At 41.0% G+C, this 16,327-nt stretch overlaps 1 protein-coding gene across 4 annotated transcripts; it reads right to left on the reverse strand.

Annotated features, from left to right (window-relative positions):
- Positions 1-2,884: 2,884 nt before the first annotated feature.
- wdr26a (WD repeat domain 26a) lies at positions 2,885-15,632 on the reverse strand. Of its 4 annotated transcripts, none has more exons than XM_043260994.1 (15): positions 15,379-15,632; positions 13,959-14,058; positions 12,732-12,788; positions 12,507-12,643; positions 11,350-11,447; positions 10,571-10,576; positions 10,218-10,374; positions 8,861-8,999; positions 7,527-7,667; positions 7,335-7,454; positions 6,041-6,186; positions 5,883-5,961; positions 5,574-5,703; positions 5,304-5,498; positions 2,885-4,971 (listed from the first exon to the last, which is right to left on the reverse strand). In XM_043260994.1, exons 1-15 carry the CDS (start codon positions 15,627-15,629, stop codon positions 4,949-4,951), a joined length of 1,779 nt encoding a protein of 592 aa, XP_043116929.1. In that variant the 5' UTR covers positions 15,630-15,632; the 3' UTR covers positions 2,885-4,948. The 4 variants fall into 4 exon arrangements, with proteins under 4 accessions (XP_043116929.1, XP_043116927.1, XP_043116930.1 ...); XM_043260992.1 differs by having other exon boundaries at positions 5,298-5,498; XM_043260995.1 differs by lacking the exon at positions 12,732-12,788 and having other exon boundaries at positions 5,298-5,498.
- Between the last annotated feature and the right edge of the window lie 695 nt (positions 15,633-16,327).

A 16,327-nucleotide genomic window follows, 5' to 3' on the forward strand; every position in this document is an offset into this window, starting at 1 on the left:
ACATTCGGTTTCATTGAAGCCAGATTGAGTCACATTCGTAAAGCAACAAATGACCTTTCGGCCCCCCAAAACGGGGGAGACATCGGCCTGAATAAGTCAACCCTGAATGCCAGTCCATCATAATCTTTCTCTGTCAGCACGAAGATAATCCTCACTAATAACTCCCAAGAAGAAGATAAAGCAGCAGCCTTCCTGCTCTCCATAGAAAAGCCCCAGCAGCTGACCATGGCTCTGCCGGCTCTCGCAGCTAAGATCTGTGCTTCTTCATGGCTACCTGGGCAAAACGATTAGAGAAAGCGTATTTCTTGTGCAGTTTGTTACAAAACGGCACGCCACCAGGCTGCCCCCACTGCAAGAGCACCAGTCCCATGCATCACTTTTAGTAAAGATAGCATCCCCGTCCCTTGAGCTACCCTTTTTCTTCCCCTCAGGAGCCTTGGAGGAAAAAATAGATTTCAGCTCAGATCGCATAAATCTCAATCTTCCCACAGCAAAAGTGCTCTTTCCCGCAAAAACGAGCACCTCTCGAGCGGCTTGGTCCCTTTAGGGGTTCTGAAGAGTGTCATTGGCAGCTCTTCGTGTGGAGGACCGGACGACCTCCAGAGGATTCTGCCCCCTGCCGCAGAGTAAACCAGGTAATGCCAAACCCGATATGGAGACCAAAGTCATACCAAGGCCATTGAGAAGCCCGCTTTGGAATGGTTACTACAGCAATTTGGAAGAAACCTGCACCGTTCTTGACGTTCACTGTGAATGTACTAGGTCGTGCCATGCCCCCTACTCATGCCCGTGTCAACTCTTCAGTATCGGCCACCCTCACCTCCTTTGGTGGTGCCGAGGATAAGAGGTAAGAGAAGCTGCGTGTCTTTAGGGCAGAGCTTCCTGGAGGGCCACAGCCCTGCGGAGTTTAGCTCCAACCCTGCTCCAACGCACGTACAGTGTATTTTTCAAATAAGCCTGAAGGACGTGATTGGCTGGATCAGGTGTGCTTGATTAGGGTTGGAGCTAAACTAAGGCGGTGGCCGACCTGGTGGTTCTTGAGTGCCACCTTTGGCTGAATTCAAGTCAAGCTGCTGCTTCAGGTCTCCATCTGCTTGGGAAGCCCTGGTGTATAGTGTTGCCAACTTCCGAAAAAGACAATACGGGACAATATCGCGCAATCCTCTGCCAGCGTCAAGCACCAAAATCAGCCCATATTAAATCTTTAAGATGACTGTGTGTGTATTGTTTACCCTCATATTGTCCCGTATTCTCTTTTTCGGAAGTTGGCAACACTATACACCAGGGCTTCCCAAGCAGATGGAGCCTTCATCGAACACTTCTATTCACGATTTCTGATTTACTATAGCCTTTATTGCGTGAAAGTGGCTCTGACTGAATGATGACGGGTTTTGGTGATCATTTCGAAGTGATCATCACTGTTTTATCAGTCAGTGGTTAAGGGAAACGTAATAATAAATTAAAAATTAAGCCCAGTATACGGGACAGTTGGCAACCCTATCCAAGCTGGAAACACTGAAATGAGGCCGCTCACTCGCAGACCTTGTTTCAATGGTTCAAACTTTGGTCTGGGGCAGCAGAGCTTGCATTCTCCAATCCAAAATGGAGAGTCTGCTGGCAAAGAGAGAGATGGAAATGGTTCCGGCGGCTCACAGCGAATCAGGGGTTTCTACTTCCTAGTTCCAAAGAGTGGAAGGCCCATCTTTGCTCCAAGCAGAAATGAAGCAGCAGTTCAGGATGATAACCTTAAAACAAATCGTTTTTGTCGGTGGACCCGACAGACGCATACTGTCATATCAAGATAGCCCCTCGGACCATTTTTTGTAATTTGACTTTTAATTGGTGGCTTACCAGTATCCTGATTCCATGTCAGGACGTATGAAAAAATTCCCTTCCCCAAGTCAGACGACAATGTGTCTGCTTCACATGCTGAAGTCTGAGGTCCTGTCTCACATTTGGGACGCCTCAAGAACTCACAGCCATGTCAAAGCCCTAGCCCCTTGGAAACACTCAATCTGTACAGGACCGGAATGGATTTGAGGCTGGCGTCGGGAAGAAAGGTACCCACGACTGACTCCTCCAACACAGGTTAAGAGCAGACCAGCGTTCAGATCCTGATCAAACCCAGATATCAGTTGCCTGAAAATGATTGCAGTTTCTCCAGCCTTCCTGCCAGACCTAAAGGAGTACCGTGTCTGTTTGGTCAGCATGATACTGGTAGCCTACATAAACTATCAAGGGATCGCAGCCTCTGTACAGGCTGGAGAGGCACAATACAGCTTTCATTCACTGAAGAAGATTCTGATGAAATACATTCAGAGTCAACTTTCACTAGGCAGTTGGCTCCATCGGTTTGGTGGGCTGAAATAGTGTTTGTTCATGCAGCCGCACAAACGTGATTCATTCAGGATTCAGTATTACAGAGAAATGGAGTGTTCCAGCTAAACTGATGTAGCACTCATTCCTGTTATCTCAGGTCATGTCCACACATACCCAGGTATTTTTAGAAAGCGTTTTCCCTTCTTCCATTTAAATAAAAAATATGTCCACATGAAAATGCGAACGCATGCCGAACCAGCAGGTGCTGATATTATTCAAACATATAGCCATGTTGGCCAATCAGAAGCCTGAAAACGTTTCCAGTAGGCGGAGATAACAGCGATAATCGACGTCACAAGAGGTTATGTTAGTAATTGAGACAATTTCTTAATGTTTTGTTTTAATGGTAGCATTTAAAATGAAGAACTAAAAAGTAAATAAAATGATTATTACTTAAAATATAAAAAGTCAAACATTCCAGTCCATCTAACAGGTTGGTGTCTAGAACTGATTCCAAATTATGACAGAAACCACTCGTCTAACAAAAGTGATGGCTTACTTCGCATAGTTTAAAACCCTGAATGCTTTATTGAAAGTATGTATACATAACACCTCTCCTACAGAACAATACATAATAGTACAATCACTTAGAATAATAACACACTGAAATGCGAAACAGATCCTCAGAACCTGACTGCAATAAACTTAGTCGTAGCCCAGAACTCCACCAGGGCGCTACCGTTACCGTCACCCCGCCTGTTACACCGCCGCGGAGCACAAGAAAGTCAAACTAAGACTTAAATGAAACACAAATATTCAGAAGGTAAAGGAAAGTTCAGTTGCATAAACCAGAACGTACAACACCACGATTTGGTGAGATCTCGCGTATGTGTGAGGGTGTTTCTGCATGCACCTGTTTTTGTCTTTTTCGTTCGTGTGCGTCACTCCTTCGCTAACGGAACAGGTTCGGCTGGTCGGGGAGCGAATAACCTGTACAAGGAGTTTACCTGATGCAGGTGAGAAACGGTTAACATTTGCAAGGGAGGATACATGGCAAGAAATACACACACATATTTATATTTTTATAAATATATATATATATATATATATATATATATATATATATATATATATATATATATATATATATATATATATATATATATATATAGTATAGATTCTTCATATATATGTATATGAAGAGCAAGTAATTACAGAATAAATCATAGTAGGCGAGTGATGACACTCTGAATACCTAAATCATTACGGGTACACCTGTGTGTACTAATGCGTCATATGGTACGAAAGTATAAGAAATTCACCAATAGAAAAAAGCATTTAAGAGGCCACTTGCCAAGACATCCGTTATACGATAATACAAGGGAAAAAGCGAAACAAATAAATCAACCCCAAAATAAAAGCCAATAAAACTAAGAAAAAGCTGATGAGTAAATCATATACATGTCTGAAAAGCATAAAAAGAAACATAAAAAGTCGAGATGCGATAATACGAGAAGAAACGAGACCAAAGAGGAGAGAAAAAAAACAAAAAAAAAAAAATCGGATGAACATGGTGAAACTGCACATTTGGGAGTCCGTTCTGATGTACTTACCATGACAAAAATCACACCCAGAGCCTGAACATTCACTGCAAAAATGACCTCAAGCACGTCACGAACACCTAACAAAGGCAAAGCACGCACGCTGAAGGCCAGTATTTACATGTGGAACGTGACGTCGGCTCACTGGCGTGTCGTTAGCATGCTCTCAGCGAGCCCGGCTTAGCTTGTCATCAACCCCGTTACCGAAAAGCAACCTGTTTTGTTCCGTCCCGTCTTTCTTAACAAATCTTACATCTCCAGACTAAAGAATAACAATCCATCACTTCCCGCTCTCAGAATAAAGTACCGTAAGCAATGAAAAACAGTGGGGAGAGGGGGTCATGATTGGACTTCTCGAATCGAAACGAATATCAATCGGTTAAAAAAATGCCGGTAGATTCAGTCATTTAAAAATCGCCGTTGAGGGAAACGAAAACGTTATCTTATATCTGCTGGTGAAGACACTTACTTTCAAGCATACGAGGTGGCTAAAAGAAGTTCATGCTGAAAAATAAAGATATGATTTGTTCTCTCTCCGACACGTGCGAGAGTTTGCACTTTTTTTTTTCGTCCCCTCGCCGAGTGAATATTGTACAGAACACAAAGCAAGCCTGAGGCCTTGATTCATTCACAATAATAAATTAAAGCCGTAATAAATAACGATCTGAGCGATGTTTGTCCGCGCGTGTGTGTGTGTTTTTTGGGTGGGCGTGGCTTCAGGAGGCAGTCGTCCACTCGGGATGCAGTGTGAGGAAGAGGGGGCGGAGCTTGAGCCGATGAGGGGCGTGTCCTCGGCGAGGTGTGTAGCGTGTGCGTTTGGCGCCGCCACACGGATGTGAAGTCAGATGGTGGAGGGCAGCCGCCGGCTTCGTGTGTTTCCGCTGCGCTGCGGGAGGGGATGTGAAACCGCCAGGAAAAAACATCCGTCTGCCGTTAGATGTACTTCATTTCTCGTTCTTCATTCACAAAGTCTAATAGTGTGTCTCACTGAATATTTTCCAAAGTGGACATCTGCTCCGGAGTCAACATCAACTGTCCATGCTGTAACACTCTACAGGAGAACAGAAGAAGAGACGGAGACCAAAACCGTTTGAATTCCAGAAGCATACTTACAAGCTATAGTTAAGAGATGTGCACACGCATACATATACATACATATATATATATATACACATACATATATATAAATATATATATATATATATATATATATACACATATATACATATATATACACACACACCCAGCTGTGACTTTTAAAAGTGTTACTATTATAAGTCTCATAAACTCCGCATGCATAATAATTAGAAAAACGATTAACAAAATGCTATTTAAATATATTTTTCAGGTGGAGTTTTCTGAGGAGGGGGATCCTACCCGTACCGGTAAGCCCCTCGGTCTCCTGGGAGTCCAGAAAGGGTGCGGGGCCCCAGACCCTCACGGTGCCGTCGTCCGAGGCGCTGGCCATCAGGCCCGGCAGAGCGGGGTTCCAGCTCACGCAGTTGACCGTGCGCGTGTGACCCGTCAGCTCGGCTATGGGCAGCTCGCTGCGTTTGTGCCAGATGTAAACTTTGTGGTCTAGAGGGAACGCAAACCCCGTCAGATCTCTGCTCTGGAGCCCCGGCCCGTCACGCGTCACGCCTCCGTTCTTACCTTCGCTGCCGCTGGCGATGAAGTCTTCGTTGTAGCCGCCGAAGCAGGAGTGGATGGTGTAGAAGCCCTGAGTCACGCCCTGGTACTTCCTGACTAATACCCGGTCCTGCAGGTCCCACAGATGAACTCCCTGCACGCGCACACACACACACACACACACACACAGCGCTGAGCTTAATCACTTCAATTGTGTGAGCAAGAAGTCAAACATTAGCACTAGGGATGAGCGCTCTCACCAGACTCTTATGTAAGGCCGACAGTTTACAAAATGTCCTTTTACTTAACGGCGGTTACAGTATTCACACTCACCTGAGTTGCGACGTTTAACAGAGCTAATCTCCCGTTCTTTGACACGGTGAAGGACATTATGGGATGGTCCTCTTGAACTCTGTGAGAGACAACAATCAAACTAACTCATAACTCACTCCACCAAAAGGAGTGTGAGGATGATTATGAGCGTCACATACATGTTCCTGTCGGTCAGATCTTCAAAGTTGTATCCACGTATGCGCTGGTGTGTGTCGGAGGCCAGCACCGTCCTGCCGTCGCTCAGACACCACAGACACTGAACACGGACGCCCTCCCAGGAGTCCAGCAGGTTTCCGTCCAGATCCTGACCAATAACAACCACACGTCACCATTCGCCTTCGCTCAGTTACGTGTGCCTTAAAATGCACCACAACTCTCAACGGCTCGATCTCATATTTTTACTGCAAAAAATATACACATTCAAGTCTGGTTAAAAAGGTTGGTGCCAGTAAATTTACTTTTAATTCAACTTTTATTCAGCAAGGATGCATTACATTTTTACATCATTTTCAATTTCTAATCAATTTATTAAAAAAATATATATATTATTTATTTAAATGTATTAATATGTAATATATATATATATATATATATATATATATATATATATATATATATATATATATATATATATATATATATATATAATGAAATATTATTATCAGTATTGAAAACAGTGCTGCTAATATATATTATATATATATATATTATTTAAATTGATTAAAAATTATATATATATATATATATATATATATATATATATATATATTATTTAAATTGATTAAAAATATTATATATATATATATATATATATATATATATATATATATATATATATATATATATATATATATATATATATATATATATATATATATATATATTTATTAGCAGCACTGTTTTCAATACTGATAATAATATTTCATCATATTAGAATAAATGTGGAAGACAGAAAATTAAGCTTTGATCACAGAAATAAATTACGTTTCTCAATATATTCACACAGAAAAAAAATATTTTAATACAGTTTTTACTGTATTTTTGATTCATTAAATGCAGGATTTTTTTTGTAGATTTTTACTTCTATACATATAATCATTTTTATGAATTTTAATTATTTTAATAAAAATTAAGCACAATTATCTTTAATGTGAAAATTAAAGATTTTTCAAAAAACGTTTATCACACTTAAGTGTTTATCAAGTTTGCACCGGTTTCACTGTAATATTATAGGATTCAAAAAATATTATAGTGCGCGATTAATAATCAAAGACATTTTTTGGCCTTGGAAAAAGGTCAGTGGTGCAGACTTTCATAGCATATCCAAGCCAATACTCTACCTAATGCAAAACAAGATGAAGAATCTGAAGTCAATCTGATTTCCTCTAGCTTTCTGTTGATTTCAGGCTGAAATGTGAGCCACGCTCACTGTAACCGTACAGCGGCACTTACACACTGGTAGAACTGGCCTCTCTGACCTCCGGTAACGAAACGCTTGCCGTCTGGATTCCAGGCCACGCTGGTCAGGCTGTCCTCGTGGGACTGGCTCATCTTGGTTCTCAGTTCTCCTGTCTGAAGGAGCAGAGCTGGCGGTTAAACGCGAGACGAGCCGGTCGAAGCAACCCGAGCGCTCGAGACCCTCACCTGCACGCTCCACAGCCAGAGCTCGGAGCAGTCGTCGGGGCCGCACGCTATCAGGTACGTGTCATCGGGGCTCCAGGCCAGATAGGAAACCCCATAGGCATGACCCTCCAGCGTCTTCAGCTGCTTGAGCTGGTGAGAGTCCTGCAAAACACCCCAGAAGTCCAAAATGAAGCGCCTGGAATTAGTTCAATAAAGCTGAAAGTCCCAAGAAGCCGCGTTTACAGCGAAGGGGCTCTGCTGGGCTCAACCAATCAGAATCGAGGACCGGAACCATCCACCTATGGGGTGAGGCTTCCGGTGCGTTAGACGCTAACGGGGAAAATAACAAAACGCTTCGAACTACAAACCAGTGTGTTCGCAATTAAGGTAAGACGTTAAAATAAACATGACGTTTTGTACAGCTAAAAATAGCTAGGATCAGACCGGAAGCTGTACCCATAATATTTAATACTTCAGGAACAAGGTGGATGTGTTTTATAAATTACTAATGCTGTCAAATGATTCATCACACGATATGTGTGTGTGTGTGTGTATACTGTGTATAAATACACACACATACGGTATACATTTTGAAAATATTTCCATGTATATATTTACATTCATATAATATTTTAAATGTATAAACTTAACGTTTTTTTTATATACACACGCACATCTTTATTTATATATACACATAACAGATATACACAGTACACACACATAATGTAAACAAAAACGTTTAAATCAAATTTTAAAATACTCTATTCATACGATAGCAATAAATTAATCAGAATCTCCGTTTCATCCTGTTCATCTTTAAAATCGAATAAAACTAAACTAATTAAAATTCACCTAATATAGCCATAAGTTTATATTAAATATAGCGCTGTTAAACGATTAATCATGATTAATTGCACGCAAAAAATAAAAGTATTACATTTATATTAATATAATGTATTTATTTGTATTATATATATCATTTAGATTTTATATAAATCAATTTAATATATAAAGATTTTTCTGAAATATGTATATGTGTGTTTAGTGTATTTATATATACATAATAAATACACAGCACATACACATATATTATCATATAATTAATAATTTGACTAAGTAGCACTAATTAAGTAAACACAAAATATTTCATCTTTTTAATAAGTCTTTTATTTTGATTGTCCCCCATCTGAAGTATTCTAAGTGTGATATTTTTACGTTTTCCTTTTTAAAACTAGTCCCAAGTAATGTAAAAGTAATCTGATTATACGAACTCAGATGTGTAATTTTTTGTCATGTAATTTATAATCAGTAAGTGACTGTAATTTTTCACGATAGCGAAAATAAAGGTCACTCACAGGGTCAACCTGCCATATGATGACTGTCGTGTCTTTGGACCCCGAGGCCAGTTTGGTGCCGTCGTTGGAGAACTTACAGAACCAGACTTCATTGCAGTGCTCTGTCAGGATCTGCTGAGTGTAGCAGGGGAACTGTTTCCTGGAGATCACAGTCAACACATTTTACTGAACTTCATTACATCACGCCATACTGACAAATGCACTCCCTGGATCTCATAACCCTGACAGACCACTGCTCCAACATCTACACGACAAACTTACTTTTTGTTGCTAAGTTAATTAAAATAACAGCATGTAGCATTCTCCAAGAAGTAAACGTGACTTTAAGTATTCGATTAAACAATAATAGAGACAAATTCAGAGGAGAGTGATTTATATATGAAAAAATACACAGAATATAAGAATGGATTATTCTATATATATATATATATATATATATATATATATATATATATATATATATATATATATAAAATAATAAAAATAAATAAATAAATTATATATATATATATATATATATATATATATATATATATATATATATAAAATAAATAAATAAAAAATATATATATATAAAATTAAAAAATTAAATACAACAATTATTAGCCAGTATTTTAACTGTAGCATTACGACACCCATACGCACTTCTTGATTTCTTAGTTTTCAAAAGATAAATAATCAAGCTTTATCTGCCCATAAAGCTTCTCCTCTGGCAACCGGTTCATAAAAGCTTCTCATTAAAAGCTGTTAAACGATCCCAAATGCACGCTCTAAGCGACCCGTTCTCAAGCAGACTAAAGACACCGACTTGCACGCGTGTTCAATTATTAAAGCTAGCCACCCAAAGCATCACTCATCACCGTTTACTTAACATCAAGTACTAAATAATACAAAAAAGGAATGAAACTATATTAAAAAAAAAATGTTCTTTGCGTTTCAGAAGCCACGGTATGTGGAAAACAATCTGTTTTTCAGCAACATCCCTTTCATTTGAATCGGAGAACGGTTTAACGTTCTAATGTTTCGGTTGTTTTCGACCCAGAGAGGATATTTTAATTCCCAAAAATGCCAGCTAATGTTATAGAAAACTAAAAACTAAAACCCTAACTACAATTGAAAACATAATTTTTTTTTAAATAAATACTAAAATATTAGTTAACAGTTTTCAGTATTAACTAGTAGTCTATTAGCATGCACATTACTATATTTATATTATATTTATATTATATTATTCTGCCTGGCCTCTTCCCCCCAATACCTAACGTACCATCAAAACACAATTTAGTGGCTTTTTAAGAGAAAACCCTACGAGTGCAAAGCGCCGCTAAAAACTGAAACGAAGCTGAAGTTCGCGAACCTGCTGCACACGTGGTCTATGAGCAGAGACACGTTGTCCAGTCCGCCGTCCAGCTTGGTGTTGTGGTAGAGACAGCGGTCTCTCTGCAGCTCCACGGCCTGCCTCAGGAGCGTCTGCAGGCGGCGGGGCGGCAGCATCACGGACGGGGGCAGGTACGCTGTGTGAGAGACACCAGACAGACACAGAGATGGAGAAGACAGGCCGCGGGGGGTTAGACTCAGTCTCATCTGAATTCAGCCAACACAGGACATCAAGTGAAAGCCACGGACGACCCCCCCCCTTCAATTCATCTCCTGGGTTGGCTGAACTGAAATAGAACTGACCCGAACCCTAGCTGAAAAAAAAAGAATTACATGAAACTGTACGGGGGGGAAAAAAAGAGGGGATGGAGAGAGGAGGAAGCGAACGGAATGAATGAAAGAGTGGGGAATAATAATAATAATAATAATGTTGAAACAAATATTCAAGTAGATCATTTGTAGAGCAAAACTTTCGTCAAGGTCTTCTAGAAGGAGGCTGCTGCGATCTCAACGGGATTCAGAAATATTAAACAATTAAATGAACATCGGGGTCCATTTTAAATCCCTTCAACTCAAAAAATAAGACTTCATTTTCAGGATGGAATATGAAAAACCGGCCATTTTTTTTTTCATTAACGAAAATTTGAATCGGTGAACAGCCTGTTGTGTTCGGATCATCTTTTTCCCAAAAAATGCTAGTTAATGTTACAGCACCGGGCTAAAGGCTACCGACTTAGCTTTAGCGCCGCACGTCGGATTTAGAGTAATAACCCACTTGATTTCTTTCAGTTGGCACAGATTTGGTATTTCTTTTTTGACCGTAGGCCTCCATGACCAAATGATACACTTTAGTTTGAGCGAACATTGGCAAAACTATCCTTTCTCAATCGGAAGCCGCTCGGATGCACGAGACCTACGACCTTGGTTGTTCTTCTCCCTAACATCCCTTTAGTTCCTCAACGACGTCGCCCCAGGAAGTGACATCAGCAAACGTCAGTAAGGTTCGGAAGACGAATAAATGTATTAAAAAGTCCCCGTTTGCTCGATCAGAGAACATCGAGCCCGTTTATTCACGTTTCCCCTAAATAAAGGGCGTCTGTGCGTGAACTCACTCTGCAGCTTGTCGAGGAGTTTGGAGCGCGAGGCCGTCCCTTTGCCTTCCCACTCAGCTTTAGCTCGCAGGTCGTCGGGATGACTGCACATCAGGTACCTGCAGGAGACGTCAGGATGAACTACAAACCGGAACGGGGTCATTCGATCGGATGACAAGAGGAAACGAACACGAGGCTTCCTGTCTGAACCTGGACTCATATTCCGCAAACCGTTTGGTATAATCTGTGGACTATTATTGGTTTTTGTTTATGTTCTGAAGGCGATCTTATCTTTTAATACAGTTTCCGTTTTCGATGGGAGCTTGTCTCGCAATTCTGCGTATAAAGACGCTTTTGTGAGAAAACGGCAGAGTTTTCCTTTTTCATTTCAGTTTTGGTTAAAATGAGTTTACGCGTTACGTGTGTGTGTTTGAAATTTATACAAGTTTTAGTTATAGCTGAACATTAAAGTTATACAGTTCCTTGAAAAGAAATGATTTCTGAAGGATCGCGTGACACTGAAAATCCAGCTTGATGGCGGGAACAAATTACATTTTGAAATATATTCCATTGGAAAGCAGTTATTTTGAATAGTAAAAATATTTCACGATGTACTGCTTTGACTGTATTTCGGATCAAATAAGTGCAGGCTTTGTGAGCAGAAGAGACATCTTTAAAAACAAACAAAAAAAAAAAATCTAAATCTTACTGTTTAAATCTAAATCTTGTAGAGTAGTTATGTTACATAAACAACTTATAGTAATTACAAAAAAATTATGCATAATTACAAACTAACCCTAAACTTAACAATACAAAAAGTACATTAAGTAACTCATACTACTCAGTACTTACTACACTGTTAAAACAAACCAACTTTAAAGAAATTAAAAAAAAAAAAAAAAAAAAATATATTTATATATATATATATATATATATATATATATATATATATATATATATATATATATATAAATATTTTATTTATTTTTTTATTTTTTTATTTTTTTATATAAAAAAACACATTTTTAGCAGACCTTTTACAACTACCATATTCTTTGGAGGGTTCTTAAAAGCACAAGATGTGTATGTTTTGAACATTGGACACCTATGACAGGACACCTACTAAGAAGTCAATAATAAAGGAAATGACGCGGCAAAATAAGAGTGAATTGAGATACCCGCTGAGGACGTGGATCCGTTCAGTGTTGTACTTCAGCGGAGTGAGTTCGGCTCGGAGCACCTGCAGCGCTTCTAGGACCTTCCCGTCCTCCAGATACTCCAGATACTTCTGCTGCAGGAGCAGGAACTTCATCCGCTGAGCAAACACAGGAGAAAACCAGTCAGGACGTTCACGCACAGGACGGGTGGATGGAGGAGACGTTCAGAGGACTGTGGACTCTTACCACCACGGCGCTGGGTGAATGCATCAGTGCTTTCAGCTCGTTGAGGTCGCTCTCCGCCTGGTAGAAACCACAGACAGATTAACTGAGCTTTCACAAGCTGACAAACCCTTATCTGCCGCTTGGTTGGGGCGTTGTGACCCAAACGGCCATTGCATGGAGAAAAAGGGCAAAGTTTAAAAACACCCGTAAAGTGTAATCCTACCAGCGATTTATGGGATTTTTATCATAAGCAGTTCAATAATTCTGGTTCCTCTGCGTTACTGTGAAACTGTTTTAATGGGATATTTGACCCGAAAATTGAAATGAGCTGGAAATGTACTCATCCTCAGCCAATCCAAGATTAGGATGAGTTCGTTTCTTCGTCAGATTTGGAGAAATGTAGCACCGCGTCACTGCAGTGAATGGGTGCCGTCAGAACAGCTGATAAAAACCATCACAATAACCCACGGCACTCAGTTAATGACTGGAGCAGTGAAAAGTTGCGTATCCGTTTCTAACAAACATATCATTAACACGCTTCGATCTTTAAGCACTTTGGCCGAACACGAGTCCATAATTCATAACAGCACTTCCTCCGGTGAAAAAGTGCATTTCCTGTGGTCCTCAAACGTCAAATCACTTTTTGCTTTTCCTTGAACTCTGCAGGTTTCTCGCCTGATTCTTTGGAGGAAGGTTATCGTTTTTTCCAAAAGCGACAGTTTGGTTTTAACTGATTTGTCTCTCACGAGCGTGCTAGTCATTAAGCGGCGGACTGGAGCGGAGAGGATTCCCGCGATGCGTTTATCGGCCGTCTGACGGCACCCATTCACTGCGGACGATACATTTCTCTAAATCTGATTTAGTAACAAACTCAACCATATCTTGAGGATACGTTATTCGTTAAATGATTATTTTTGGAAGATAAAGCTGTTGGAAAAACCCTTCTTATTGCATCGACCATCCTGTTGTTATATTATAAAACAGCTGCAGGTAAAAAAAGTGCATCATGTATGAGATAGGATGATGAAAACAGACTTACAGACTTGTATCAAGGTCATACCATGTCTTTCTTTAAACTACTTTAGTTCTATTTAAGTATTACGGTAAACATAAGCCACCGACTCTTAAAACACGAGGCCGTCGATGTCGCAACATTTTCATAACTTCCGACACGTCGAGAGTAAACGAAACATCCCAGTTGCCTCTCATACGCATGCCACAACCTCGAGGCATTTCCTGGACACTCACTTTTTCCCACTCGCCCTCCATCACGTGATTCCTGAACTTGGTGGCAGCAGGATGCTCAAGTCTGCAGCCCGATTCCTGCATCAACAGGTCCACAGTTTGACTGAAACGTGACAAAAAGACAAAGAAATGTTAATGAACACCGAGCCCGTACTCCTTTCGCCCGACAGGATTGATTCAGAACCGTACACTTCTGCGCACAGACACTGTTCCAATCTCCTAGCAACAAGAAGTCAGCGTTTGATTCACCAACACAATAATTAACATATAAACTCCTGAGCGTGTCATTTCCTACAAAAGGAACACTACTCCTACTCAACTCACTAGAAACTGTGCGGTTCACCTGCTTTTCTGCCTTAAAAAGAGACAACAAAGCTTGTCAACAAGAACTAGTAAAGCGATAAACTAGACATACGAGTGTTTTTACATTTTAAAAATTCTGATTTTATTTTTACTTGCGTACTCTGTCCAGTCCCGGCTCGTCGAATACCGCAGCTACATCAAATCGTGCAGGAACAATATTTCACAATATGCACTGCTTTGGCTGCGTTTTAGATCAAATACAATGCAGGCTTGTGAGCAGAAGAGACATCTTAAAAACAAACAAATAAATAAATAAGGCTAGAAGCGTAGTTATGTAACATGAAGTTAACATTAGGCCTGTGTTATAGATTGTCTGGTAATTTAGAGAAACGATAGCATAAAAAGTACAAAAATGCTATTATTAATATAATTAAAGTAGAAAACGCAGCTGTTATGAAAAAAAAAACACCACTAAAATCTTAACCAAAAAAAAAAAAAAAAATCAATATTACAAAAACGCTACTGACACAATAACAGCACTGAAATCTAAATATATATATATATATATATATATATATATATATATATATATATATATATATATATATATATATATACACTGACATGTTACAAAAATCGTCAGAAAACCCCTGCAACTGTCGTGAAAACAATGAAAGCACTGACGCATTACGACACTACTGACACAGACAAGTAAAAATAAAACATTACTGACAACGCTTTTAAAAAACGATAACACCACTGACATGATACAAAAACCTCTTAAATCTTAACCAAAAACACCACTGACACCTGCGTGAAGACAACGACATCTTATATCACGATCAATACTGAGGAAAAACTACTGACGCCGTCACGAAAAAGCGGTAACACCACTGACCCGACTCGGTAAAAATACTACTGACACCATCATGGCAACACACAAACACCACCGACACTGTCGTGAAAACAGCGATGCGTTACAAGAGCCATCGTCGAAACATTAAAACACCGCTGACGCGCAACAAAACGCGAGGTGACAGCGCGGCGAAAACACAAACACGGTCACGGCGTCATGGCTTCATCTCGCCTGACCGATCCGATAATAACCGACGACACTCACTTGAGTCCCAGCCCGTGGAGATGTTGTCCTATGAGCCGGATCACGTCCTCGTCGCTCTGGGACAGTCGTTTCTTCTTCTTCGTGCTGGTGTCTGACGCCGGGCTCTCGGTGGACGGCAGCCCGTTATTCGCGGAGGACAGCAGCCCGTTGGAGTGCACCGCTCCCGCGGCGGAGGACGAGGACTCTCCGTTCCTGCAGGACAGCTGCGGCTCCGGCTCCGGCTCCTGTCCTCCGGTCCCGTTGGCCTGCATGTTGTTCAAGGCGTTCACAGCGGAGGATCTGCGCGACCGCGAGCTGTTATCGAGACGGATGGCCGAGCACTGGTGGGGGGTTGGGAGAGACGCCGCAGAGAGGCCCGTGATCCCGGCAGCAGACGCCCCGCTCTCTCCTGCTCCCTCCGCCGCCGAGCCTCGGCTTTTCTTCCGCGGGGGCGGCGAAGCTCCGCCGGTTTCCGAGTCGGAGGAGGAGGCAGCGGAGGCCAGAGTTTCCTCGCCGGCGATGTCAGAGTCGAGACGCCTCGCGGGCTCGAAATCAGCGCGATTACAGACACGGAAGCTACCGCCGCCGTTCGCTCGCTCGGCGCTCTTGTTATTGTTTGTCAGAGAACAGCTGCAAGTCCATTATGGACGTCGGTCGGTGCGCGATGACGTCACCGGAAGCGCCGCAACAACCTTGAACTCTCCAGAATCGGGAAGCCACGCTCATGAAAAGTCTTTGTTATGCCACAGAAAGTACTAATGCGGACACTTTAACACTGTATGACTAGTTGACGACACGCTCCAAAAGCTTGTTAATACCTGGGTGTTGAAAAAACCCCGCTAAAACCAGTCTGAGCTAGTTGTGTGGTTTTAGCTGGTCATCTAGCCTGGTCTAGGCTCATCTTAGTTGGTCAGGCTGTCTCATTTTTCAGCAGGGACCTGATACTTCTAAAGCTGACTTACAGAAAAGT

Source organism: Puntigrus tetrazona, chromosome 16, assembly GCF_018831695.1.
Source record: "Puntigrus tetrazona isolate hp1 chromosome 16, ASM1883169v1, whole genome shotgun sequence".
Classification (NCBI taxonomy): domain Eukaryota; kingdom Metazoa; phylum Chordata; class Actinopteri; order Cypriniformes; family Cyprinidae; genus Puntigrus; species Puntigrus tetrazona.